The sequence below is a fragment of the Rhinoraja longicauda genome, chromosome 6 (assembly GCF_053455715.1).
Source record: "Rhinoraja longicauda isolate Sanriku21f chromosome 6, sRhiLon1.1, whole genome shotgun sequence".
NCBI classification, from domain to species: domain Eukaryota; kingdom Metazoa; phylum Chordata; class Chondrichthyes; order Rajiformes; family Arhynchobatidae; genus Rhinoraja; species Rhinoraja longicauda.
In genome coordinates this window covers 80,539,881-80,567,405 of record NC_135958.1, presented here as the reverse complement: position 1 = coordinate 80,567,405, position 27,525 = coordinate 80,539,881, and the positions used below count along the sequence as shown (strand labels likewise).

The following is a 27,525-nucleotide window of genomic DNA, read 5'->3' as shown; positions in this document are numbered from 1 at the left end:
GGAAGTCGCGCCTGAGTGACGGCGCCTCTGGCCAATCGCCGGCGAGGAGCAGCCGGCGGCCGCGGGTCGGGGACCAATGAGAGGGCGGGAGGCCGAGGGCCGCGGCGGGTTGGGGGGCGGGACTTCCGTCGCTGAGGTTAGGTTGAGCCCGGCGGTGCTTTACACTGGGAGTTTTGGGGACGGGAAGATTTTCCTCGCCGCCGCCGCCACCGTGAGGGAAAACTTTCCCCCTCCTCCTCCTCCCCCTCCTCCCCTCTCCCTTCCTCGTCCGACCATGGCTCCCCACAAACACGGCGGCGGTAAGAACGCCGTAAAGAAGCCCAAGATCGACCAGATCCAGGCCGACCACGAGCTTTTCCTGCAGGCCTTCGAGAGTAAGTTCAATCAAAGCCCGCCGCTCGGGCAGGGAAGCGGCCCCAACTCAGGGCGGGCGCGGACAGGCCGGCCGAGATCCCGCCCTCCTCCTCCTCCTCCTGTCACCGGCATCCCGCCCTAATGGTGGCCCAGGATCCCACCTCGACTAGGCCGCGCTCCCCGGGCTGGTGATCCCCCTCGTCCCGCTTAATGCAGGGGGGATGGGGGCGAATAAATAATAAGGGCGATGAGAGACCGGGTGAGCTTTAGCGGGGGAGGGCGGGAGGGAGGAGTGTACCCTCAGCCATTAAACACACCGGCGATGATTTTATTGTTTGCACTTGCTGAGTTAAATTGGCACAAAAGATCTGGGCGCGAGTAAGTTTCCGGGGGGAAGGGGTTGAAGAGTGGGGAGGTTATGATGGGGGGGGGGTGGTGGTTGTGGAGGGGGGAAGATGGAGCGGGTGCCAGCGGGGAGGAGAGAGACATGATGGGGGTGGCAATTAGGAGGGGGGGTGAGTGGTAGTGAAATGTCGAGGGGGTAGAAGGTACTGATGGAAGGAGGGTGGGTGGTGGCTGATGATGGGGGTGGTGGTGCAGAGGTGAGTGGAGTTTAAGAGGATGGCACTGGGAAAGAGGGGGTGGGCATGTTACATGGCTGTATTCTTTAACATACCCCATTTACACCATTGTTCCTACTAAAATCATCTGACATACTGAACAGTTGTGAAACAACATTGTTAATTTGTCAAAGTAATTGTTCACCCTGTATGTACATTAGATATACACATTTTCACTCGGTATTCTTCCTTATCTATGTATCTCCCTCTCCCCTGACATCAGTCTGAAGAAGGGTCTCGACCCAAAACGTCACCTATTCCGTCTCTCCAGAGATGCTGCCTGTCCCGAGTTGCTCCAGCATTTTGTCTCTATCTTGGATATACAAGAAATATTTAAGTTCGAAAGAAAACTGCAGATGCTGGTTTAAATCGAAGGTCGACACAAAATGCTGGAGTAACTCAGCGGGTCAGGCAGCATCTCGGGAGAGAAGGAATTGGTGACGTTTTGGGTCGAGACCCTTCTTCAGACTGTATATCAGAGCATGGCCCCCAATTTTGAAATTCGTTCCATCGTGTGTTGTCTGACTGCTTCCTGAATTTCCAATTGACTTGTGAAAAGGATGGGAAAGGGGGGTACGGGGCTGAGGTTTGCTGGATGAGACTGTGACACAAATTCATTCACTTTCATTTTCTCAGAGCCGACTCAAATTTACAGATTTCTCCGAACCAGGAACCTCATAGCGGTAAGTTTCATAAAACAAATAAACCTGTTATTCCCTTCACATGAGAGGTGGGATTGAGGAGGGAGCACAGTTTTGGTAAAATGAGCCTGATCAACATGACAATTCTCCACATGAAATGGTTATAGTTGATTTCACTGCTTAACCTAATGTGCTGTAAATGATTGTTATTTTTTTCATATGCTATCATTTAAATTTGTATATATTGCAAACACCAGAAATGCAAGTTATTCCTCATCCCATTACAGAGGGGAAGTTTCAAAACTATTCTGACGAGTCCTTTTTGTTTTTCAGCCCATCTTTTTGCACAGAACCCTCACTTACATGTCACATCGATTATCAAGGACGAACGCCAAAAGGTAATTTAAAGCATCTAATGTTATTCTTCGGGTTAAAGGAAAATATCAAGGAAGCATTATTGTGTAGGAAGGAACTGTAAGTGCTGGTTTAAACTGAAGGTAGTCAAAAAGCTGGAGTAACTCAGTGGGTCAGACAGCATCTCTGGAGAAAATAAATAGGTGACGTCTCAACCCGAAACATCACCTGTTCCTTTTCTCCAGAGATGCTATCTGATCTACTGAGTTATTCCAGCTTTTTGTGTCTGTCTAAGGAAATATCAGCAGGTTAAGCTTGTATTGAGTGCAAGTAAATTTTGTTTTGTTGGTTCATTCCACATTAATAAATTGTCACACATTTTCAAGTGTTTAAAATTTTTGAAATCCATTTACTTAAAGTAGTTGGACATATCAATAGGAATGTAAACAGAATCAGTTTATCATTTTAAGTACAAGACTTGATGATTTTTGGGTAAAATAGTTAGGAGAATGTGCTGTTTTTACATCTAAACTGAAAGCCTTTTGATTAATTCTAATTATTATGATGTATGTTCTCTGATAAAATTGAACATGGGAACAATATTCATTTTTTATTGGAACTATGTGAAGTGTTTTCCTTTGATAGTTTCAAAGCTGAATTGTTTAGTATTTTTGTTTACATTTATCTTGGCAACCATTAGTTGTAAAAATCCTAGCCACAAAACAATTTGTTATCTGAAATGTGTAAAAAGGAACTGCAGATGCTGGTTCACCCCATAGATAAATGCAAAATGCTGGAGTAACTCAGCGGGACAGGCAGCATCTCTGGATAGAAGGAATGGGTGACTTTTCGGGTTGAGACCCTTCTTCAGACTCGTCCCGAAGGGTCTTGACGTCACCCATTCCTTCTATCCAGAGATGCTGCCTGTCCCGCTGAGTTACTCCAGCATTTTGTATCTATCTTGTTATTTTAAATATTTGAGGAAGTATCACATTGACATGGAAACTGTGTTTGTTGATGGTCTGAAGTGGTCTCAGTAGTTGTCTTTGGGTACAAACAAAATTATCATCCTTACTCAAAGTAGGTCGGTATTGCGATGGTTAATGAGGTTTCCAAATCCTTCTGCTGAAGGGGCAGGCAATCCTCAAGATGCTGATGGTTTGACCTGTGTATTGAGTCTTATGCTCCCAAATTTCAGTACTTAACTTTTTCAAGGTGGTGTTTGTGAACTTGCTTGAAATGATTTATTTGTCTTCTCCGAGATCATTTGTTGCAACACAAGCTGTATAGAGAATGTGGTTGGTTATATGACATTTGCATTTTGATGCTTGGAATGGTGGCCTGAAATAGGATATTATGATTGCCTGATCTCCCATTGGATCGAAGGATTTTACTTAGACTGTTGTCAAAAAAAGTGGGTGCTTCTACAGTGCTTTGAGAAGCTTGCTATAAGTCGCGTGTGTCACTGAGCCACAGGAGTGTGATGTGGCTCCTGTGGTCCTAGTCCTACAGGTCTAGTATACATGTGTAGGAAGGAAATGCAGGTGCTGGTTTAAACCAAGGATAGACACAAAATGCTTGAGTAACTAAGGCAGCATCTCTGGAGAGAAGGAATGGGTGACGTTTCGGGTCGAGGCCCGTCTTCAGACATATACATTAGGACCTAGTATAACATGATTCTGCTTTTGGGTTTGGGATTTTCAAACTCTTCATCAGGCAGCCAGTGGCTCCGTTGTAAAACAGGTGATGGATTTCATAGTGAACTCTTGCCCCAATGTAAACAGACCTCTAAGATGTGAAATCTGCTCAACGTATTCCTCGATTATAAATCTTTATTAACGGGAGTGTGATGCAATTTGACAGATGAAGCACCTGCAAGTGAAATATCAGGTGAATAAACCTGCCTAAAATATCTTCAAGCTATATGTCTGAAAGTTAACTGTTCAATCAGGCAGGTATTCTTGTAAAAAAGAAGTAAAAAACTGGGATTTTTTTTGCCACTTCTGTACTGCATTAAAAAGTATTTTAAATACTACAATATGCAAGCTGTAGGTCTGGGTTTTGATGGTTATACAGTCTTTGAACCTCTGCGTAACTTACAGTTTTTTGGACTATGTCAGTCTGTTTCCTTTTGCATTTGTTCCTTCATGGAGGTTTCTTCCTCTAATTTTCAGTAAATCTGTTTAAAACTACTTGTCAGAGAAGGAGTTGCCATCTAACCTCTGGCACTCTGTTGCTTGTCAGTCCAATTTCTTTGTGCAAATTGAAATTGATAGTTGGGGTGTAAGATGTAACATTGAGCAGAATTGGTGCTTTAAAAAATCGTTCAAGTTGCAGCTGAATTATTGCAGCAGTAATGCATATCAGATATAGCCTCCTAGTGTCCCGTTTGAATGTTAAGCAGATCTATGCAGAGGTTTGTTTTTTTCTGAAAGTGACATTTGGTGGCCACTGTGTATTACTCGTGATATTTAGCTATATTATCATGTTAGTATCAGAAATTACGATCCATGTGAGTGCAGTCTTCAATGGAAAATTGGAATGAGGAACTTGTGACGATGACTTGGTGGTACCTTGGTATTAAATTTAGTTCACAAACTACATGGAATTTTTGAAATGCCCTCTAAATGTACTGATGATAGCCTGTACTGTGGCCCAACCTTTCAAGGTCCGGAATAACTCCTTCCCCTCTGTTATCAGGCTTCTAAATGTCCTTCCATAAGTTAGGATCTGCACTCTGTATTTTCTCCTTCACTCTTTTGTACTTGTTTTTGAATTGACTGTATCTACATGTATGATATTTCTAACCTGTTTGGATAGCATGCACAACAAAGCTTTTTACTGTACCTCAGTACATGTGATAATAATAAACCTAAACAAGGAAATTTTGTTTTTGGTATATAAGCGATAATAGCCATTTTTGACCACTTGAATACTGTGCAGTATTGCTTTTCACATTTGCCTTGGTGTCCCAACCCCCCCCCCCCCAAGAAACGTTAAGGGCCACAAACATAGTTTATTATCTTGTTTATCTGATGGAATTGGATGAGTATGCAGCAGCTTCAGGAAGTGGGGAAGTATGTTTGGTGGAGGTGTCTTTAAAGTGATGCCTTGGAACCTGCGGTGTCCTCCCTATTACTGCAAACTACTGGATAAGAAATGTGAAATCTAGAATTTATGTCACATTTGGACTGTAGGATATCCTGGTGGAAAAACCTAAATCTCTTGTAATAGTTTTCAAAAGGTATAGTTTTATTATTATTGTCACATGGACTGAGATGCAGTAGAACTTCATTTTGCTTGTTATCCTGGCAAATCATTTTGAATAATAGAAGAATAAACTGCAGAATATAGTGTTCCAACTTCAGAGAGAGTGTAGATTTAAAAAAAAATGTAAGAGTCTGTCTAAGAGCTTGATAACAGTGGGAAAAGAAGCCGTTCTTGAATCTGATGATATGTGCTTTCTAGCTTCAGTATCTTCTGCCTGACAGGAGAAGGTGGAGGGGATGTATCAGAAATTTACCAGTTACTGCTCGGAATCCTGAAATATTGAGTCTTGAATTTTGAATGCAAATAATATGCTGTAAATGAGAACCATGCCTTGGATTATGATATTTAAAATGACTTGATGGAAATTATAGAAGAAATGTCTTGAATACATGCAATCAGTAGGAAGGAAACGTTTTAAAGCACTGGAACACTTTGACGGTGTCTTCTAAATCCCTCTTGTTATTTTTTTCTTTGAATCTAATCTTTAGAAAGGTAATGGACTTTAAAATTCTACAGGAAGATATTTGGCTTATTTTATTTCTATTGCATTTTTTTAGCTTCAAAATAATGTCTGTACATCAGTTAGGCACCCTGTTGGATATAGTTGCTTCATTTATGGTTATTTTTAAAGATTTGTTATTTGAACATCTTGACATTGCAGGTGGGTTATCTGTAAATGACATCAAACACTCCGTACTAGGAGTGGTAGTGGAGGCAGATGCGATTATGGTATTTAAGAAGCTTTTAGATAGGCGCATGGATATGGAGGGAGATGGATCATGTTCAGGCAAATGAAATTAGTTTATCTTGCACCCTGCTTGGCCACGGGTAAAAGAAGAATCTCAGTGAAGGCAACTTTGATGGTGAAATAACTAGACGGGATGCTGAATCCAGTCAAGTATAATTTCCTTGGTATTGCAATGGAATGCTAATCTAATTATGTCCAATTTTATAGATATGCTGATGTTTCTGTCTGACATTTGAGTTGGTTGAATAGTTTTGAATGCTTTATTTGCACCCACTTACCTGTACCTTAAGTTGTTTCAGAGCGGGGAAAAAAAGGGGTGCTTTTCTGACATTTGGAGCTTTTTTGTCTTTCGGTGTATTTGATGGATTTGAGTCAAAAATCTGTGTATTTGGCCAGTCGGGTGAACATGCAAGCTAAACCCCTGATCATAAGCTAGCTTTTTTTTTCCTGGCACCACCATCACCAGAATAATGAACCTCATCAGGACAGAATATTTCCTGAAAGTAAATGCCAATTTTTAAAGTGGGAAACTGAAAAAACAATGATGCTGGAATCAAATACAGACTAGTTGCAAGCAATCATTATGATCTTCTAAAGAGATCTTTGAACAATTTCTGGTGGCTTGCATTGTTTTTAAATGGTGCTGTAATCTTGCTGCTTTGTTGGTTGCCTGCTGGGTTTAATCCATAAATTTTATGGTTGTGTTAAATGTGTATTTGTCACAACAGATTGCATACTCTGTTTATAATTTTTTTTCTTCAAAGTGGATACTTTTGTCTGACATGATCAGTTTTAAATTTCAAATCAGGAACAGCTTCTTAGTTAATTTATCAGTGGCATTATTTTGGACTGTTGCTATTTCCATTCAGTAATACATTTTAGACTTTATGTTCCATTATGTTCAAGATAATTTTTCAATGATGTTTTCCATACATATGGTTCTTTTGTCAGACTAATTTAAACACAAATTTAACAACTCAAAAGTTTCAAATCTGTTATTTCTGTGACGTTTGTGAATGGTGATGCAACTCCAAGACAGGCGATGTTAGTTATTAGCACCAGTTTTAAACTGAAGATTTGTTTTCGTATATCATGTTGGAAGTCTTGTGGAAGATTTTCAGGTCTAGGATAAAACAAGATGCTGGAGGAACTCAGTGGGTCAGGCAGCTTCTGTGGAGGGAATGGACAAGATGTTTTGGGTCGGGACCCTCAGACCAACAATAGGGGGAAGAAAGGTGGAAAAAGGAGGTGGCTTTGGGGCAAAGTCAGCAAGTGATAGGTGGCTATGGATAAGGGAGAGGTGGTTGGCAGATGGGCGGAGTAAGTGACGAAACGTCATCTGTCCATTCCCCCCCCATAGATGCTGTCTGACCCGCAAAATCCAGCACTCTTTTTTTGCTCGATTCCAGCATTTTTCTTGTGTCTCCTGGTCTAACAGTCACTAACTCAATTGGCATTATCCTCAGTAGCGGTATCATATTCCCTTAAGGATTTTTCTGTTGTGTTTTGTTCATTTTAGTTTTTTTCTACAAAGTTTGACTGTAGCTTTTGTGTCAATGTAAAGCAAAACCGTGTCACGAGTGGTACAGTTGCTACAATCCGTTTGTGGTGTCTTGGTGTAAACTAACACAGCTGCTTTAAATTAATTGCCACTCAAGTTGCAGTCAAGTGCCTGCTCAAAATAATTTAATTCTTCGTGAATGGTGGTCATAGTTTTGAGTCTTTGTTGCACCTCCATTGAATGCTTGTATATTTAACACAACTTAATTGGGCATTGATTTGAGCTTTCCTTTCTCCTCTGGTCTCCCACCTCTCTCTTTGAGCATTAGGATTAGTTGATTAAATGGACTATTTCTCTGTTCGCTCATTGTCCATGTATCATGTAATCTATACATTAGTTTCCACTAATGTTAATCATTTAGATGGTGTAATTCAGTATTGCATTGTCATCCTGATAAAATGACACTGATTTATAAATGAAATCCTATGTTCTTTGTATTGAAAACTAATTTGGGCAACTTCTTGCTCAAAGTGTGTGGCTTTATTTACCAAAAGTGCAGTAGCTAAGTAGTGTCAGTGGAATCGAGCCTTACCTGTCCAGCATTTCTTCTAAGATATCCCATAAATAATAATGAATACTGTACACCATACTTCAGATGTAGTTTTACCAAAGCCGAATAATACTTTTGTATAAAATTTCCATGGAAATGAGACCCTGTTGGGTTTCCTAATACAAAATACACAAAGTGCTGGAATAATTCAGCAGGTCGGGCAGCATCTCTGGAAGGCATGGATAGATGAGGTTTGGGTCGATATCCATCTTCAGAAGGGTAATAATTTCCTACGTTTTTGCTCTACCTGTGTATTAACAATTTGTGAATCATTTCAAAATCCTGTTTTTTATTTCAGATACTAATCTTTTGCCCGGTTCTTGGAGCGCGGCGAAATTTGTCCAATGTTTTGGGCTTCATTATAAAGCTTTTGGATCCCCCTCTTTCTGTTGGGAAGGTGCACCAGGGCTGTGAATGTATCCTCCATTCCTTCTGCCAGCACTGGGAAATGAGAGAGGATATAAGGATAGAGGTCTGCAAATATTCTCGATAAAATGATGGATGTAGAAAAGAAAGCACGTGGCTCTTTTTTTTTGGTCTGTGTTGGCTTGTTGCCACTTCAAATATCAGGTTCTATAATTTACACCGTCAAATAATCCACACCCTTATGTTTCTCCACTTTCCTCCAGATCCTTTACTCACCAACCCTTCGGTTATTTGATTCTAGATAGCGGCAGTGTTTCTCTTTTATGATTGGATAATTTTGTTTCTTTTGCCCAATATTCAGCATCTCAAACATCTCTTTTGGAAGCAATATCCATACAGAATTTTCTTTTTTTTTGTCTTTAGCTTTTTAGATTGTGCACGTTTCTTGGTCAATGTTTGCCAAAAAGATACTGTTAAGTGCTTTAACCTTTAACAATAGGTTTCAGGTATTAATTAAGATGATGGTTTATTTCAGCGCTGCTTTTCCTACACCTAAATTAAGGGCATTAGGGATCACCAATCACACCCAAATCGCTTGATTTCCTCAATCTATTAATATCTTTCTCTAGTAAGAATGAGCAAGTATCTACAAATCTTGTAGGAAGTGAATTCAAAGGGAGGCCTTTCTCCATGTTTCAGTCGTGAATGCTGATGACACCTGGTTGCATAGTGCAGCCAGTGGAAAAGTCAACTCTACATCTACCCTTTCCAGCACCTTTTAAAAAAAAAAAAAAAACATTTCAATATCTTCTCATTGTTAAACACATCAGTACAGATGTAGTCTGCTTAATCTCTTGTGACAAACCTGCCACCTTAGGACAGATCTGTTGATCCTGTGCTGCACACTCTGAATTGCATCCTCCCTTGGGGAAGGAGACCAGACCTGTTCACACTAATCCAAATGTGGGTTTGCCAAGGCTGCATGTAATTGAAACTGTGTTGGAAGGAACTGCAAATGCTGGTTTACATCAAAGACAGATGCAAAATGCTGCAGTAACTCAACGGGACAGGCAGGACGTCTGGAGAGAAGGAATGGGTGATGTTTCGGGTCAAGGCCCAAAACTTCACCCATTCCTTCTCTCCATGTAATTGGAACAGTTGGTCTTTGTCTATAAAGGCCAACATACAATTTATCTTCCTAATTGTGAGGTATGCCTGATTACTATCTTTGTCATTCTGAACACCAATGGTGTTTAAATCCAGCCATGAAAAAATAATCAAATTATCTTCGATTGGATGATCTTGCATTTTTCTATCTTGTATTCCATTTATCATCATTCACTTAATGTCACTATTCTGCCTGAAGCCTCTAGGCATCTTGTTCACTGCCACCTAGTTGAGTATTAATAACAAACTTAGATATAGTGCATTCATTCTCAGTCAGATCATTAATCTAGATTGTGAACAACCGGCCACATGAATGCCTACAACATTGGTCACATTTTCCCAACCTGGAAAAGATTCTTTATTCCCGCTCCATTTCTCTCTCCCCCCCCCCCCCCCCGACCAATTCACACTTCACACCACACACATGCTCACGACCATGCAGTCCAATTTTAATTATCTTGCGTAGCACCTTGTTGTAGACCGACTGGAAGTCAAAATGCACAGGTCAGCTGTTCCACCTGTATCTATTTTACTTATTTATTAAACATCTGCCGAGTTCCTCTAGCACCTTGTTTTGCTAATTTAGTTAGCTATAGTTCCCTCCTGTCTCTTTCCATCCTTTCTTAAAGAATGGGATGATATTTGCTACATTCCAATCTGGGAACATTTCAAGAAATTATAAATTTAAATGTGAACTCTGCTATTTCTGAATGTTGTCTTGGTATTGCACGAAATTACACGGAGTGTTTGAATATCTCTGCCATTTTCTTGTTCCCCAACAATGTTTCGCTAGACTGGATCTGGAAGGGACCCACATTAGCTTTTACCATTTCTTCTCTCTTTTGACATCTCTGGAAGCTTTTAGTCTTATTTTTGTCAATTGGCTACTTTATCTTTTATCAGTGCTTTGGTTCCTTTTTGCTGAATTTGTAAATTTACCAATCTTGATTACTTGTTTAATTTGACACCACAAGTCTTGATGGTTATGGCTGGAACATTTTTTTGGCTTAAGGGGATCTATCATAGTTTGTTTATTGCCCTGCCTATAGTGTTGTTTCCCATTACACTGTAGGTAGCTCGTGACTATTGTTTTCATAGTTTGCTTTATTTATACTTGAGATACTGATTTTTAGGTTGAATAAGGTATTTATTCACAAATGCTGGAGTAACTCAGCAGGTCAGGCAGCATCTCAGGAGAGAAAGAATACGCGACGGTTCGGGTCGAGACCCTTCTTCAGACTGATGTCAGGGGGGCGGGAGAATCCTTTGTCCCGCCCCCTGACATCAGTCTGAAGAAGGGTCTCGACCCGAAACGTCACCCATTCCTTCTCTCCTGAGATGCTGCCTGACCTGCTGAGTTATTCCAGCATTTTGTGAATAAATACCGTCGCTTTGTACCAGCATCTGCAGTTATTTTCTTACACTTTGGGATGAATAAAATCACTGTCTTTATACATGATATTTTGCACTTATTGGTAATCTCTAACACCCTGAACAACCAGGTTCTTTATTAACAACCTGATTACACAATATTAAATATCAAATAGCCATTTTTGGTTCCTTGAAGTACTGATCTGAAAAAAACTTCTCTTGTACACTCCATGAATTTGTCCCCCACATATTCTTAAGTTGGTTTGCTCAGGTAACATATAAGCTATGATCATCGTTATATTCCTGATTTCACGTTATGTCCTTTTACTTTGACGTTTCCCACCCATGTTTCGTCTCCTTTATTGTTTTGGTGTTCCACCCAAATTGATCCTCATTGAGTTTTCTAGGCTAAGATCCTTCCTCTCTAATTTCTCATTATTTAGTGTCCATTATTCACTACACTGCCTTTTTTATGCCGAACATAAGCATCCTGCCACAGTTAACTTCCAGTCTTGGTGATATCTAATGTCCAGTGTATTCTATACTTCTGTGCTGTAGTGTGCATGTATGGAAATCTGGTATGTGTTGATGTGTGCCCTTCAGCAAGACAGCAAATGTACTACTGGCAAACTATGAGTCTGGCCTATTATCTTGACTACTTTGAAGACACTTGGCAGGTCCGATTATTAGTTCAACTTATAAATGCTTTTGTTTCATTTGGAGTCAATCTTGTCAAAGGAGTATGGGTTGTGCCGAAGATGGACCCAAAAAGCAGGAGTAACTCGGCGGGTCAGGTAGCATATCTGGAGAAAAGGAATAGGTGACGTTTCGGGTCGAGGCGCTTCTTCAGACTGAGAGTCAGGGGAGAGGGAAACGGTGTGAATGTGTAACTGCCAGTCTGCCCGGGCGGGGGAGTGGGTGGGGGGTATGTTTGTTCTTGTTTACAACCTGGCTTGCTATTACAGTAAATAACTAGTGTAGTACACTAAACCATTTTGTTAAATTTTACTCCGATTTCATTATGTGCCTTGATTCATAGAGGGCTGCCTGGAGTTATTTAGACACTTGGAGAATAACATTAGCCTTTTATATACTGTTACAAAACCGATAAAGCAATTTCAGTGAATAAATTGGAAATGCATTCCACTTTAAAATAACTGGAGAAAACAACGGATTTTATCTTAAGATACTACACGAGGTTATGATTCATTTCATTTGCTGCGCTGAATGATTTTTATTTAACTGGAAAAAATGAATGATAACCGTTGGCATTGGATTGGAAATTCACATTAAAGTATTCCAAGTGAGTGTCATACGTTCTGTTGGCCTTTTGAATGCTGAAACACTGCCTGAAAATGACATCCAAGCCAATTCATAGCTTGATGTGAATTTGTTTTCAAACTGAATGCTCCATAAGACTGAGAGTGAGATTGAAATTGTTGGAATGTTTCCATTGTGATTTACGATTAAATTTGATTAAAGTCTTCCATGGTCATGGTTAAAATGGATGTTTGGTTTTCAGTTCCCTGGAAAAGCATAATAGTTTGAGCAAATGGAAGATGGTGCAGGCCAGGGGAATTGGCAGCAGACTTAAATCGAGGGTAGTATACTGTAGTGGCTGGTGTCGGATGAAGCAGAGGCTGGTAATGGTGATACTATCGGGTGGAATTTATAAGTTGGATGTATTGTGTGTTGCGGACCTTGTTTCAATTAAAATAACAGAATGGTAGTAAAAAAAACTTGTCTAGTTCTAGAAATTATAATCTAGTCATGGCTTCTGCAGATAATCAAGAGTGTTTTATTGTCATATGTCCCAGATCGAACAATCAAATTCTTACTTGCAGCAGCACAATAGAATATGTAAACGTAGTACACTGTAAACAATATAATAACCAAGAAAAAAAGTTCTGTGTGTATCGATATACATATACACATATACAAACACATACACACACACATCATACAGCTAGAAAACAAACAATAATAGTGCAAAATGGCAAAATCAATGTCCCCAAGTCTATGTAGTTCAGAGCTTTGGAGTTCAGTAGTTTGGAGGCAGCAGATTCTCACCCTTACTTGCTGCATCACTTTCACAGTTTGGCATCGGAACAATATCTAGATCGAAATGAATACAGACAATGCTGGAAACACTCAAAGTCCAGATCTGGGGACAGAAACAGCAGTGTTTCAGGTCCAAGATCCTCCATCAGCTAGAAACAGGTTTAAAGCCCATTTCTGAGCAAGTCTTGCAATATAAATCGTAAATTTTGCAGTCTAATTGTTCAAATTGTATTGTTCAATCTAAACTTGAAGTTGCCTTTTTTTGACTGTCGTGTCCACTTGAGGAAATTAATGGCTTTGTTTTCAAGTGGCCCTTTAGCCCTGGCATAAAAGGCTTGTAAAGAGTTATTGAATGGTCATATTTCTTGTACATAACAAAGGTGTCGATACTATAAGTAAAACATTTTATTATTGTAAAAGTCATGAAAGGTACATAAATCAAGTCATAGAGCATGGAAACAGGCCCTTCGGCTCAACTTCCCTAGGCCAGTCAAGATATTCCATCTCCATTAGCCCCATATCCCCTTGTTTGGCCCATATCCCTCTAAATCTATCCTATTCATGTACCTGTTTAAATGTTGTAATACTGCCTCAACTACCTCCTCTGGCAGCTCGTTCCATATATTCACGATCCTCTGTGCTCCATGTGCCCATCATCCTCTGAAAGTGCAAATTGCACTCTAGAAAGCAGTTAATAATTGATCTCTCTTGCTTGCTAACCTTGGAATTAAACCGCATTAAACTGTTTTGTATGTACGAGGGAAATGGGTTCATCCTTCAACCTAGCACTCGTTTTATTTCGAAGAGTTTGTGCATTTCATGACAATTCACATGACCATGTTGGTTTTAAATGTAACTGCATGGAATATTCAACACATATCTAATTTTTTGTACAGTTAAACCCTCCATTCAGCTGTCTCCAAATTTACATCTAATCTGTAGGAAGGAACTGCAGATGCTGCTTTAAACTGAAGATAGATACAGAAAGCCGGAGTAACTCAGCGGGGCAGGCAGCATCTCTGGAGAGAAGGAATGTGTGAAGAAACGTCACCCATTACAGCTCTCTGTGGATGCTACCTGTCCTGAATTATTCCAGCTTTTTGTGCCTATCTTCGGTTTACATCTAATCTGTTACATGATTTGGGGCATGATCTGTTACAATACTTGACAGAAAACAAAGTATTTCTTTGGTTTACTCAATAACCAAAGTCTGTAGTCTCTTTATTGCTCTGGTTTATTTTCTCCCACATGTTTAGACCGTAATGGTGTATCCTTATCGTTTTGATGTGTTTATGCTTTATTTTTAATTGTTAACTGTATGTTTGTGTTGTCATTTGTGAGCGGAGCACCAAGGCACATTCCTTGTAAATGCATATTTGGCCAATAAATTTATTCATTCATTCATTCATCAGTTTAGTTTGAGTGGAGTTGTGCGAACCAAAATTAGAATTGGGCCAAAAATGAAGTGGTTCAGGTCGACTTCAAAGTTCATCTGGGACATTTTACCCAATTAAAATTGTAATTGTCCAACTGGTCCAGAAGTATTAGGGGGCACCCAAGTGCTAAATGGCTTTGTGATGGTTTGGCTGTAATTATAATCCATAATACTTTCCATGTGGAAATAAAGACAGTATTTGTAGTACTTTCTAATGCTAGCAAAAAGAACGCTTTAAACTCATCAATTACTGGTGCCTGAAGATTATTTAATGGTACAATCGTGCCATTTAAGTAGCTGTGGCTAGTGTTCTGGACAATTAATGCAGACAATTGTCTTTCAGTTCAGGGCATTTAAAGGTGAACAATAAATGTTAAGAATTGCCAGAATCCTTCAAGTTCAGTGAATTGTTTTTTTTAAATCCCCAGGAAGCAAGTGTAATCATACGGTTAGGATTATAGATTTTAATCTTTTACTATGTTCCGTGGTCCTGAATTTGTTAGCATCTGTTACCAATATTTTAGTCCCGAATTGCTAGTCAATTGGGGTTTTTTCCTCATTGATCAACCCAGATTCCAGGGTGAGTTTTTTAGTGTTTCTGGATAGTTCCCAATGATTTCTTAGAGTTGGCATTTTGAAGTTACTCCTTTTGTAGAAACAAAATACTGACCATTTTGTTTGACAATATATTTATACACTTGATTATTCAGCATAGACAAAATAGCGATTGTTGTGTAGTCTTAAATCGACAATAGTACAGTGCAGCAGTCAAGTCATTAAGCCTATGTTAATTGGGCACCCAGGAGCCTTGGGTTGGGAGAGGCCGAATGCATTGAGAGAGCTGATTTGTCATTGAATTGGTGAACACGTCATCAGGACTGCAGTGAATAACGGACACTTTTTTAAATGTAGAAAATCTTTTGTCACTGCTTATGTTTTGACACTACCATATGTAGAGTTAAAACAGTTTTATTTTGTTGTCATCACTAAACGAACTGGGCAGTTTAACCAGAATTAATTTCCGTTTCAAGCATAAGAATCATTACTCCGTCACCACATTACTTGGGGAAGGGAGGGGATGTGGGTGTGGGGATAGTTGGATTTTGAGCCGAATTAAACTCCCACGCATTTTCTTCATATCAAATATAGATCTTTCAGAAAATGACATGAATCACCCCATGGCAGCATTATATGGTGATTGCAAATAGTATGGAGTGTTTTTCATTCAGGACCTATGAATCAACAATTTGTATATGTGAAGCATCTTTATAATGTAGGGAACGTTTCAAAGAGTTTTACGGAGATGACGGTACAATATCTTGAGTAAGACGGCGGTTATCAAGTTCTTGAAATCTTGAGTAAGTGAATGATGAAGGCAAAGTGGAAAGAGGGATTGAGAATTAAGTTTCACTGCCATCTTCTCCTTGCAGGAAACTTATGTAAAGCTGCAGTTAATGTATCCGATGATATGGGGAGAATATAATAGACAATAGACAATAGACAATAGGTGCAGGAGTAGGCCATTCAGCCCTTCGAGCCAGCACCACCATTCAATGCGATCATGGCTGATCACTATCAATCAGTACCCCGTTCCTGCCTTCTCCCCATACCCCCTCACTCCGCTATCCTTAAGAGCTCTATCCAGCTCTCTCTTGAAAGCATCCAACGAACTGGCCTCCACTGCCTTCTGAGGCAGAGAATTCCACACCTTCACCTAATAATGCGGCAGGTTGCAGTATCACAAGTGTTAATGAGTAAACCTTTTCAATTGTTCAGAGAAATGAAGAAGGGTGGGAGTTATGTGCTGAGGCAGATCCCTTGGAGGATGTCGAGACAGTTCCGTCTGGAAATGATCAGGGTTTGCTTGAGAGAATGAATAAACTTTAATTTTCTGGAGTGCTTTTCTAATCCTTGATGCTTGTTGCAACTAATGAGGTACTTGAAATATGGTCTGCTTTACACACAAACACAGCAACTAAATTATGCGCAAACAGCTCGAAGGTGATTGCCTATTTAATTTGGTTTTGGCTGTGCGGGGAATAAATGTTAGTCATGAATTGAGTTCCCCTCCCCCTCCAATTATCTTCCCTAAGATACGTTTATGGGAGCATAATTTAATGTTCAATATAAATGTTGGCATATGTGACCGTGAAGTCTTTAATATAACTGTAATGTCAGCCAGATTGTGTTCCAATTCTTCTTTGGGTTTTGAAGATAATAGTTGAATTTGAAGTCAAGGAGTTTGCCAAAATTTTGCATCATCTGGTTAAAAAATAAAGGAAAACTATGTACCCCCTGCTTTACGAAGTGGGGGCATTCTAGAAAATGGTCGTTATATGATTTTCTGTTGCAAGCCTTTTTTTCTCAGAGACCTGTGTTGAAAGCAGAAATGCATTCCGCCAGTTCCTATGGATGGGGGGTCTATAGTCTATAGACAATAGGTGCGGGAGTAGGCCATTCGGCCCTTCGAGCCAGCACCACCATCATTCAATGTGATCATGGCTGATCATTCACAATCAGTACTCCGTTCCTGCCCTCTCCCCAAATCCCCTGACTCCGCTATCTTTAAGAGCTCTATCTAGCTCTCGAATGCATTCAGAGAATTGGCCTCCACTGCCTTCTGAAGCAGAGAATTCCACAGATTTACAACTCTCTGACTGAAAAAGTTTTTCCTCATCTCCGTTCTAAATGGCCTACCCCTTATTCTTAAACCGTGGCCCCCTGGTTCTGGACTCCCCCAACATTGGGAACTTGTTCCCTGCCTCTAACGTGTCAAACCCCTTAATAATCTTATATGTTTCGATAAGATCCCCTCTCATCCTTCTAAATTCCAGTGTATACAAGCCTAGTCGCTCCAGTCTTTCAACATACGACAGTCCTGTCATTCCGGGAATTAACCTAGTAAACCTACGCTGCACGCCCTCAATAGCAAGAATATCCTTCCTCAAATTTGGAGACCAAAACTGCACACAGTACTCCAGGTGCTGTCTCACTAGGGCCCTGTACAACTGCAGAAGGACCTCTTTGCTCCGATACTCAACTCCTCTTGTTATGAAGGCCAACATTCCATTGGCTTTCTTCACTGCCTGCTGTACCTACATGCTTCCTTTCAGTGACTGATGCACTAGGACACCCAGATCTCGTTGTACGTCCCCTTTTCCTAACTTGACACCATTCAGATAATAATCTGCCTTCCTATTCTTACCACCAAAGTGGATTACCTCACACTTATCCACATTAAACTGCATCTGCCATGCATCCGCCCACTCACACAACCTGTCCAAGTCACCCTGCAACCTCATAGCATCTTCCTCACAGTTCACACTACCACCCAGCTTTGTATCATCTGCAATTTTGCTAATGGTACTTTTAATCCCTTCATCCAAGTCATTAATGTATATTGTAAATAGCTGCGGTCCCAGCACCGAGCCTTGAGGTACCCCACTAGTCACTGCCTGCCATTCTGAAAGGGACCCATTTATCCCCACTCTTTGCAATCTGTCTGTCAACCAATTTTCTATCCATGTCAGTACCCTACCTCCAATACCATGTGCTCTAATTTTGCCCTCTAATCTCCTATGTGGGACCTTGTCGAAGGCTTTCTGAAAGTCGAGGTACACCACATCCATTGGCTCTCCCCTGTCAATTTTCCTAGTTACGTCCTCAAAAAAATTCCAGAAGATTAGTCAAGCATGATTTCCCCTTCGTAAATCCATGTTGACTCGGAATGATCCTGTTACTACTATCCAAATGCTCCACAATTTCGTCTCTTATAATTGACTCCAGCATCTTCCCCACCACTGATGTCAGACTAACTGGTCTATAATTTCCCGTTTTCTCTCTTCCCTCCTTTTTTAAAAAGTGGAATAACTTTAGCTACCCTCCAATCCACAGGAACTGATCCTGAATCTATAGAACATTGGAAAATGATCACTAATGCGCCCACAATTTCTAGAGCCACCTTCTTAAATACCCTGGGATGCAGACCATCAGGCCCTGGGGATTTATCAGCCTTCAGTCCCATCAGTCTACCCAACACCATTTCCTGCCTAATGTGGATTTCCTTCAGTTCCTCCGTCACCCTAGGATCTCTGGCAACTAGAACATCTGGGAGATTGTTTGTTTCTTCCTTAGTGAAGACAGATCCAAAGTACCGGTTTAACTCGTCTGCCATTTCCTTGTTCCCCATAATAAATTCCCCTGCTTCTGTCTTCAAGGGACCCACATTTGCCTTGACTATTTTTTTCCTCTTTACATACCTAAAAAAGCTTTTACTATCCTCCTTTATATTATTGGCTAGCTTACCCTCGTACCTCATCTTTTCTCCACGTATTGCCTTTTTAGTTATCTTCTGTTGCTCTTTAAAAGAGTCCCAATCCTCTGGCTTCCCACTCTTCTTTGCTATGTTGTACTTCTTCTCTTTTATTTTTATGCTGTCCTTGACTTCCCTTGTCAGCCACGGGTGCCTCTTACTCCCCTTAGAATCTTTCCTCCTCTTTGGGATAAATTGATCCTGCAACATCTGCATTATTCCCAGGAATACCTGCCATTGCCAAGAGGCAATCTAGCCAAGAGGATTCTGATTGCATTGCAGGCAAACTGAAAGGGTTCTGTTTCAACTAACTAGAAATGGATTTTGCATTGTTTGAGTAGGAAGGAACCGCAGGTGCTGGTTTTCACCAAAGATAGATACAAAGTGCGAGAAGAACTCAGTGGAACAGGCAGCATCTCTGGATAAAAGGAATGGGTGATGTTTCGAGTCGAGACACTTCCTCTGGCAATAGTAGTTGTCTTGACCCGAACCATCACCCATTCCTTCTATCCAGAGATGCTGCCTGTTCTGTTGAGTTACTCCAGCATTTTGTGTTTATCTTTGGCATTGTTTGATACTTGTACAATGATACTTTACCAATGAGATTGCCATGTCAGTTTTCAATGCAAATATATTAAGTCCCCCCCCCCCCCCCCCCCACTGTGAGCCAGTGGCCTGCAGTGTTTCTTTTATTTCTCTGTAAATTTTGTGTGGATTTTTATTCTATCTTTTTCCAGCGGTGATTTGAGACTTTGTTCTAGACTGCTGTAACATGGGTATAGTGTAGTTTACACCAATGAGTAAAAATAAATGATTATGTGTTTTTTGAGGTAATTGGATTCCTTCAAAACTTAATTTAAGACAACTGGCAGTATGTGCTGCTATGACAGCTAGGGATAAACTTAGTGCCGTAACACAGCTGGAAGTTGGTGTTACTGTTAGACGTTATTTTGTAGGGCAATGGAATATTGATGCATCCAGAACTAGGGGCCACAGTTTAAGAATAAGGGGTAGACCATTTAGAACGGAGATGAGGAAAAACTTTTTCAGTCAGAGAGTTGTAAATCTGTGGAATTCTCTGCCTCAGAAGGCAGTGGAGGCCAATTCTCTGGATGCTTTCAAGAGAGAGCCAAATAGAGCTCTTAATGATATAAGAAAATAACTGCAGATGCTGGTACAAATCAAAGGTATTTATTCACAAAATGCTGGAGTAACTCAGCAGGTCAGGCAACATGCTGCCTGACCTGCTGAGTTACTCCAGCATTTTGTGAATAAATGAGCTCTTAATGATAGCGGAGTCAGGGGATTTGGGGAGAGGGCAGGAACGGGGTACTGATTGTGAATGATCAGCCATGATCACATTGAATGGCGGTGCTGGCTCGAAGGACCGAATGGCCTAATCCTGCACCTATTGTTTATTGTTTATTGCCGTAATACCAAAAGTGAAGTTAAAGGAAATGCAAACAATTCTGCAAATGTGAATGCTATACAGTATTTTCACTATTGTGACGTTTTGTGTGCTTTGCAGACTATCAGTTTTCACAGTGAGGTGATTGACCAGTAAATCCGTTAAATTTTCTCCGAAATGACGCAGAAAATAAATCCCATGAGGATAGGATATTGAAGTCTTGAATTTTGCGTAACTGATGTGCCCTTGGTGCTTCCATGGATGCACACTGGTTTCTCAGAAAGTGGATGACTTGAGTTCTTTGGGGAAAGCCTGGCGCTCCACGTGCAGAAAAGGGATACTTACCAGTAAATAACATTGCCTGACAGTTCACACCAAGTGAAATCTGTTGTTATACTTTGTTGCATCTCACAGTTGTTAAAATCCTTAATACATCAATACTCGTATACCTGCACTCTGCGCCACATTGATCTGTTACAGCTCTCTTAGTCTTGGGTAAAAATACTTTGTCTGGAATAAAACAGCAATAATAAACACAAACAAAGTCACTGGTTTATAGCTTGCCAAATATGTTAAACAGCTTGACGCATATGATCATGAAATTCGCTCTCAGCTAATGAGATGCACTGTTGTATTTTGTTTATCGTTGGCTCATCTGCAGGGACTTCTCCTGTTACAGTATTTGAATTAATAATACCTAGGAGAGGATCAGGCGATAGTTTTGTAATATCAAAAGTGCTTGAGTAGTAGGATCAGTGTAGCTTGTTGGAAATTCACATTTAGACGTTCCTTTTTTTTATTGTTGTTCACAAAGATTTTTGTGTGTGTGTTGGGGTTATGGTGTTGGTATTAGTTTATTACTGTCGCTTTACCATGATACATTGAAAAACGTTTTTCGTGTGCTATACAGTCAAATCACGCTACGTGAATACAATCAAGCCATACACAAGTAAAACCGTGAAAAGTGCAGGATATATTGTTACAGCATTAGAACGTTAGTTACAGAGAAAATGCAGATTGAAAATAGTGCTGGGTCTACGATTAGCTAGGTTGAAAGGTCAGAACAACACACTAGCTTGTTTGAGGACAGGTCAGTTGCCTGAAAATAGCAAGATAGAAACTGCTCTTGAGTCTAATAGTGTGTGCTTTCAATCTTTTGTATATTCTACTTGGTGGGAGACGGGAGAAGAGGAAATGATTAGAGTAAAAATGGTCCTTGATTATTTTTGTTGCTTTTCTGAGACAGCATGGAGTGAATGAGGGGAGGATGGGAAGGCTAGTTTGTGTGATGGACTGGTCCAATTTCTTGGAGTCATGGGAAGAGCTGATGCTAACCTGCTATGATTTTTTCTACATGCCATCTGTAGAAGTTGGCAAGAGTAGTTGTCCACATGCTGAACTTCGCTAGTCTTCTGAGGAGGTAGGAGCATGATATGCTTTCGTGGCATAACCTTCAATGGTTGGTCCAGGTCAATTTGGAGAAATTTCCGCAGAGGAACTTGAGGGCCTTGACCATCTCCACTTTGACTCCATTGATACTTACTGGATGGGATGTGTACACCAGCTTGTTTCCGCAAGTCAGAAACTAGCTCATTTGTCTTGCTGATATTGATGGTGAGATTGTCTTGACACCATGTTAATAAGCTCTAACTACTTTATATGTGCTACTTATGCAGTGGTATTTCCTTAAATAACCATTCTTGAATTGATTACAATTAATTTGCAGGCAAATTAGTTTGATTACTTTATTTGGATACTAAGCCTGAATGCCATTTTTTGAAAGATCAGGAGATAAAGGGCTACATGGAACTTGCCCAAAAAGTTGAGAATCTTCAATCATCCTTTTATTGAATAACCAAGCTGATATTTTTGAAATGATTAGAGTTACATCATTCTTTACAATTGCCATTGCATGTGTTTATCTTCAACCATGTAAGGTGTAAAATGAACTGATTAAACTAAAAGAGCATGCTCTGAGAATTTTGGGCTCAGCAACAGGATTAAGAATATTAAGTAACTGGGAAAAAACTAGACCAGTGGTGTTTAATATGTAAAAGTAAGATCATGCATGCACTTTGGTAGGAGAAATCAAAAGGTGTATTATTACCCAGATGGAGAGAGATTGCAAAGAAACAGAGTACTGAGGTATTGAGACATTGAAACAAAAATGTAAGAATTCAGATGCAGCTAGCAGTTAAGAAGGCAAATGGCACATTTTCCTTTATTGCAGAGGTTTGGAACATAGAAATATAAAAGAATTGTTACAATTCCAGAGCATGTTGGTGAAGCTGAACTGAAGTACTGTATATTTTTAACCTCTTATTTAAGAAAAGATGTACCAGCATTCGAGGCAGTGTAGATGAGATTCAACAGGCTAAATCCTGGAATGGGGAGGTTGTCCTATTACAAAGAACTAAAAAGTTAGATCATCAGTCTGAGGAAGGGTCTCAACCTGAAACGTCACCCATTCCTTCTCTCCTAGATGCTGCCTGACCTGCTGAGTTACTCCAGCATTTTGTGATACCTTCGATTTGTACCAGCATCTGCAGTTATTTTCCGACACAAAAAGTTAGATCTGCAATCTTGTCATTTAGAGGAATAAGGGATTAACAATGAAGCGTTTCACATCCTGATGGGGTTCACAGGATAGATGTTAGAATGTTTCTACTGGTGGGGAAAGTCTCCGGTGAGGGGAGATGTGCGTGCAGGCCTTTTCTTTACACACAGTTTTGGTTGTGGTGGAAGCAGATATGATAGTGGTTTTAGATAAAGGCATGAATAGCAGGAATCTGAGGAATCTGGATCGTGTGCAGGCAGAAGAGATTAGTTTAACTGGCATCATATTTGGCACAGGCATTGTGGGCTGAAGGGCATGTCCCTGAGTTATCCCATTCCTATGTTTTAATAGACGAGTTAAATGTCTAAAACTAAAACTTTGTTTTGCAGGAAGACCTTTAAAGTAAATGATATGCTGGCCAAAGTAGAGAAAATGAGGGGAGAGCAGGAATCTCCCAGGTAAGTTGATTTCACGGTGGTTGTGTATATGTTTGGCAGCTTATTGTGGTCTTTTTTGTCCTTTAATATTTTAGTAGAATTCTTCCAGCTCAGCAGAGTGTGTAGTTTGAGTCTGTGCAATGTTGCTTTACCATCGAACTGCAGCGATTATGTGGGAATAGAGATGTTCTTCAGAGAGTGAGAGGGAGCAAGTGTCTGAAGGAACTATCCAAGTACTGATTTAGCAGATGTGCAAAATTTGTTTAATTCTTTGGCAAATCTAGATATGTCACAGTTAATTAAATGCAAACAATTGTAAAGATTGGTCGTTGAGAATTGGGGAGTATTTTCCTTCCTTGGATCTTATTTGCAATAAGATTCTACATTTTCTCAAGGTTCCCATAACATCTAATATAGTTTAATCTCCTGCCTGGTTCCATAGCAAAGGCCTTCTGAAAGTCTATACCCTATTTGCCCTTATTTATTGTGCTGGTAAATTCATAAACTTTTCAAGCACCATTTCCCTTTCAAAAATCCATATTGATTCTGCCCAGTCCTCTTATTAATGTCTGCCACCTCTTTTCATATTAATGCCATTAACTAAAATAACAAACATTTCAAATAAGTTAGATTATTTTTAAAAACAGTAACATTAATTTTAATGGTTTGACTTTTTTCTAATGTTATTAACATATACATATGCATTTGTGAAATTACTGTCAATTTCATGGTATAATGATATTGAAAGCCCATTGTTTCACTGCTTTTTAAAAAAAACACTCGTGTTCACTAACTTATTAGGAATGCCATTTCTTATATTGTCAGATTTCCTGTGAAGTTAAATCTGAATATTTTAAAGGTGTGATTTGGCCAAAGATAATTGCAGGCCTATCTTAACTTTTCTACTCTCCATTCGGTAATTAAACGCTGAGTGAACTGTTTTTAACTATGATTTGTTCCCTTTAACTATGATCTTTATGTGCATGGAGATGTACAAAACTGAGCAACACATATTCATGCCACCTGCATTTGCATATTCCAAATAATTGTGCATGGACATCTGTTTTCACTATTAAGATTGACCATGTTTCATGATTAGTACCTGTATTTCTTATTGCATGGTGATGTCAAGCTATGGAGGTGCAATGTCAGCTATTAAGTTGTGTTGCAAAGATTAATTGATGCTTTGAAGGATTGTGTGATTAAATGTTAAGTGGTAAATTACTGTTTTTATGCACAAATTACTGCAAGGAAATTATTTTTTATTTCTCCCCAGTTTGACAGCTCATTTGCAACTTACGTTTACCGGTTTCTTCTATAAAAATGGTATGTATGTTGATTTTTGTTGGGTCATAGAGTATTCTGAAGGTTCCTGCTAAGTGGTATTAATCTATATCATAGCAAAATACTCTCTTCAAAATAGTGCCTGTTATTAGGCAATCTCCAGTTCAATTTTGTGTTGTGGACACAGTAGGAAAACAGAGGAGGATACCCGGTTTGGGTTGGAACTAGCATAATTCTTTAACATTTTCATTATAAACAGGAATAAAATTTGCACTATTGCAGCTGGCATAAATTAGACTACTGCTATATATTGAGGCACAAGCTGATCATTGGTGTAACAGAGAATACACTCGCTATTAATTTGGATTATCTTTTCAGTGATACAGGTTAATAAAACTTTTACTATTTGCTGCTTAAGGCACTGAGGCATAGAAACCAAGAGGATACTAAATTTGTGTTGAGTTGACTCAACTCTGTGCTTGATAGTATTTTTCTTGGTGATTCTAGTTGGGGAGAAAAAATAGCCACAGTTGGAGTTCTTAATTACTGTCCTATAAGTTAGAAAAGTGAAATATGGGCATTCCATGAGGGTGAGGCATAGGTTAGGCTCACTTGTTCAACTCCACATGCTGCCATTTGAACCAGGTACAAGATGTTTAAAAAATTACAATCGAAAGTCCCAGGGAACCTGGGATGGAGCAGTGACGTATTATTGTGTACTTTTAAGTAATTGGGATAAGCAAGTACACTCTACATAGCATATCAGCATCATGAAAATAGCCTGATGTAGGATTTGGCTTCTGGCATTAAGTCACTTAATTATGTTATTACTGCAATTATGAATCAGTCCACAGGAAGCAATTCTTGAATGCATGACAGTGTTGCTTTATAAAAGGTTGGATCTGTGCAAAGTCATGTTTATTTGCACATTTAACTATCTTTTTCCTATGTTCACAAGTTAACGTGAACATACTAATTTGTTACACTCTTAATGATCCTAATAGCCATTCTCAGATGAGATTGAATAGTATTGCCACTATATTTTCACAAGAAAATCTTGTTTCCATTCTGGGCTAAAGTTTGCAAACATTAACTTCCAGCAAGAGGCAAGCGGATCTGCTTTACAGGTACTAATGTAAATGCTGTTTCTGTTGCCCGGAATTAGTTAATTAAGCACAGATGAGCACATTGGGTTTTTTTTTTTGGTGCAGCTTGACTACTCAGAAGTCAAGTCAGAAAGTACTTGACTTTCATTTCTTCCCACCTATTGCTAGTAATTGGCTCCCCATGGTTTGAATAAATGTGGCTTTCATTTCTTTGGTTCTGATGCTTTTTCTTGGAAGCTCTGTCCCCATTACCACAAATGATTAAAGCAGCAAAATAACAAAAGCCAGGAAATGTAATCGACGATGCAGTTCAACCTGTCCTGGGTCAGTTCAGGGCAAAGTATGATTAAATCTTTCGTAGCTCTACATTAAATGTCGATATAGTCCACTGCAATTCTTGCTGAGCTGTCAAGTATCACAGCTAAAACGGTGTGTTTCTGGCCTCTCAGCATTCTTTGGATTAAGGGATGTGCAGGAAACTACCTGTGCCTCTGTGCTGCTTCAGTTCAGCTAGGAGATGCAAGGGAGGGTAACCTTGCTGTCTTGCCTAGATTTTTATTTGGTTTGGGAAATATCAATCCTCCACTTGATAACCTTTGGCGGCTTGGCAGAGATTGAGTTAGCTGTGAAATTGCAGATGCAACCTCATGTCCTTGTGACATGAAACATTAATAAAATAAACATTAATAAAATGATTCGACTTAACCGGTACTTTTTAAAACATTTGTCTAAGCTATTATTAATTTTGCTTTGTAGGTAATTATGAAGGAATAATGTCAAAATGAATCAAAGCTATGATTGTTCGTTTACCCAGAACCATAATTATATCTTATTGCAATGGAGCGCTGTCAAATTTTAATGTTTAAAATCTCTTTTGTGATGCTCTATATTTCCCCCAACTAGAAAAGCCATCGCAAAACTCAGAAAACGAACAAAACTCTGTTTCCTTGGAGGTGCTACTTGTTAAAGTCTGTCACAAAAAACGTAAGGTAGAGTACACGGACCTTTTTAATTATCCTACACGGGAGTGTTGCTTAAAATGTGTACATCATATTCTGCGTTCATGAACTATTCGAGTCCCGGGGCAATTACATGATAACGTCTTCATGCACATCCACATGAGGATAACAAATAAAGGATGAGTTAGTTTGGTTCAGGAAAAGACTTTCCACTGGAATTAAATAAGTTGAAAAGAGTCCATGAATTGTGCTGGTGTCGAGTTGATGCCTCATTTTCACATTGCAACTAATTTTATGGATTAGTCAGTGAGGCCGTTTTGGTTTTGTGTGAAGGTGTAGCAAGAAGTCTCTAGGGGGCATGTGGGAGGAAGATCATTGCAGCAGTGCTTGTGCTCAGAACTCTAGCTTGTTAAACCGACGTTGTGCAGTGAAATTTGACCTCAAAGAAGCACAGTCATTTTCCTTTGCATGAGCTACAGTGTCCTCCATAATGTTTGGGACAAAGAGCCATCATTTATTTATTTGCCTCTGTATTCCACAATTTGAGATTTGTACTAGAAAAAAATCACATGTGGTTAAAGTGCACATTGTCAGATTTTATTCAAGGGTATTTTTATTTTGGTTTCATCATGTAGAAATTACAGCTGTGTTTATACATAATCCCCCCATTTCAGGGCACCCAAATGTTTGGGACACATGGCTTCACAGACGTTTGTAATGCTCAGGTGTGTTTAAATGCCTCCTTAATGCAGGTATAAGAGAGCTCTCAGCACCTAATCTTTCCTCCAGACTTTCTATCACTGGAAACTTTTATTGCTGTTTATCAACATGAGGACCTAAGTCGTGCCAATGAAAGTCAAAGAAGACTTTATGAGACCGAGAAACAAGAATAAAACTGTTAGAGACATCAGCCAAACCTTAGGCGTACCAAATCAACAGTTTGGAACATCATTAAGAAGAAAGA

General features: G+C 39.7%; 1 protein-coding gene across 3 annotated transcripts in view; it reads left to right on the top strand.

The window, feature by feature from the left end:
- Window positions 1–179: 179 nt before the first annotated feature.
- The window catches only part of LOC144594659 (polycomb protein Suz12-like), a 61,787-nt gene continuing 34,441 nt past the window's right edge, over window positions 180–27,525 (top strand). For 2 of the 3 annotated variants that reach the window (XM_078401469.1, XM_078401467.1), the window contains exons 1-6: window positions 180–374; window positions 1,611–1,657; window positions 1,949–2,013; window positions 23,165–23,233; window positions 24,489–24,538; window positions 26,506–26,591. In XM_078401469.1, coding sequence (XP_078257595.1) covers window positions 275–374; window positions 1,611–1,657; window positions 1,949–2,013; window positions 23,165–23,233; window positions 24,489–24,538; window positions 26,506–26,591 — 417 coding nt within the window. In that variant the 5' untranslated portion in view covers window positions 180–274. The remainder of the gene's footprint in view (window positions 375–1,610; window positions 1,658–1,948; window positions 2,014–23,164; window positions 23,234–24,488; window positions 24,539–26,505; window positions 26,592–27,525) is intronic. The other variant, XM_078401470.1, reaches the window with a different exon arrangement.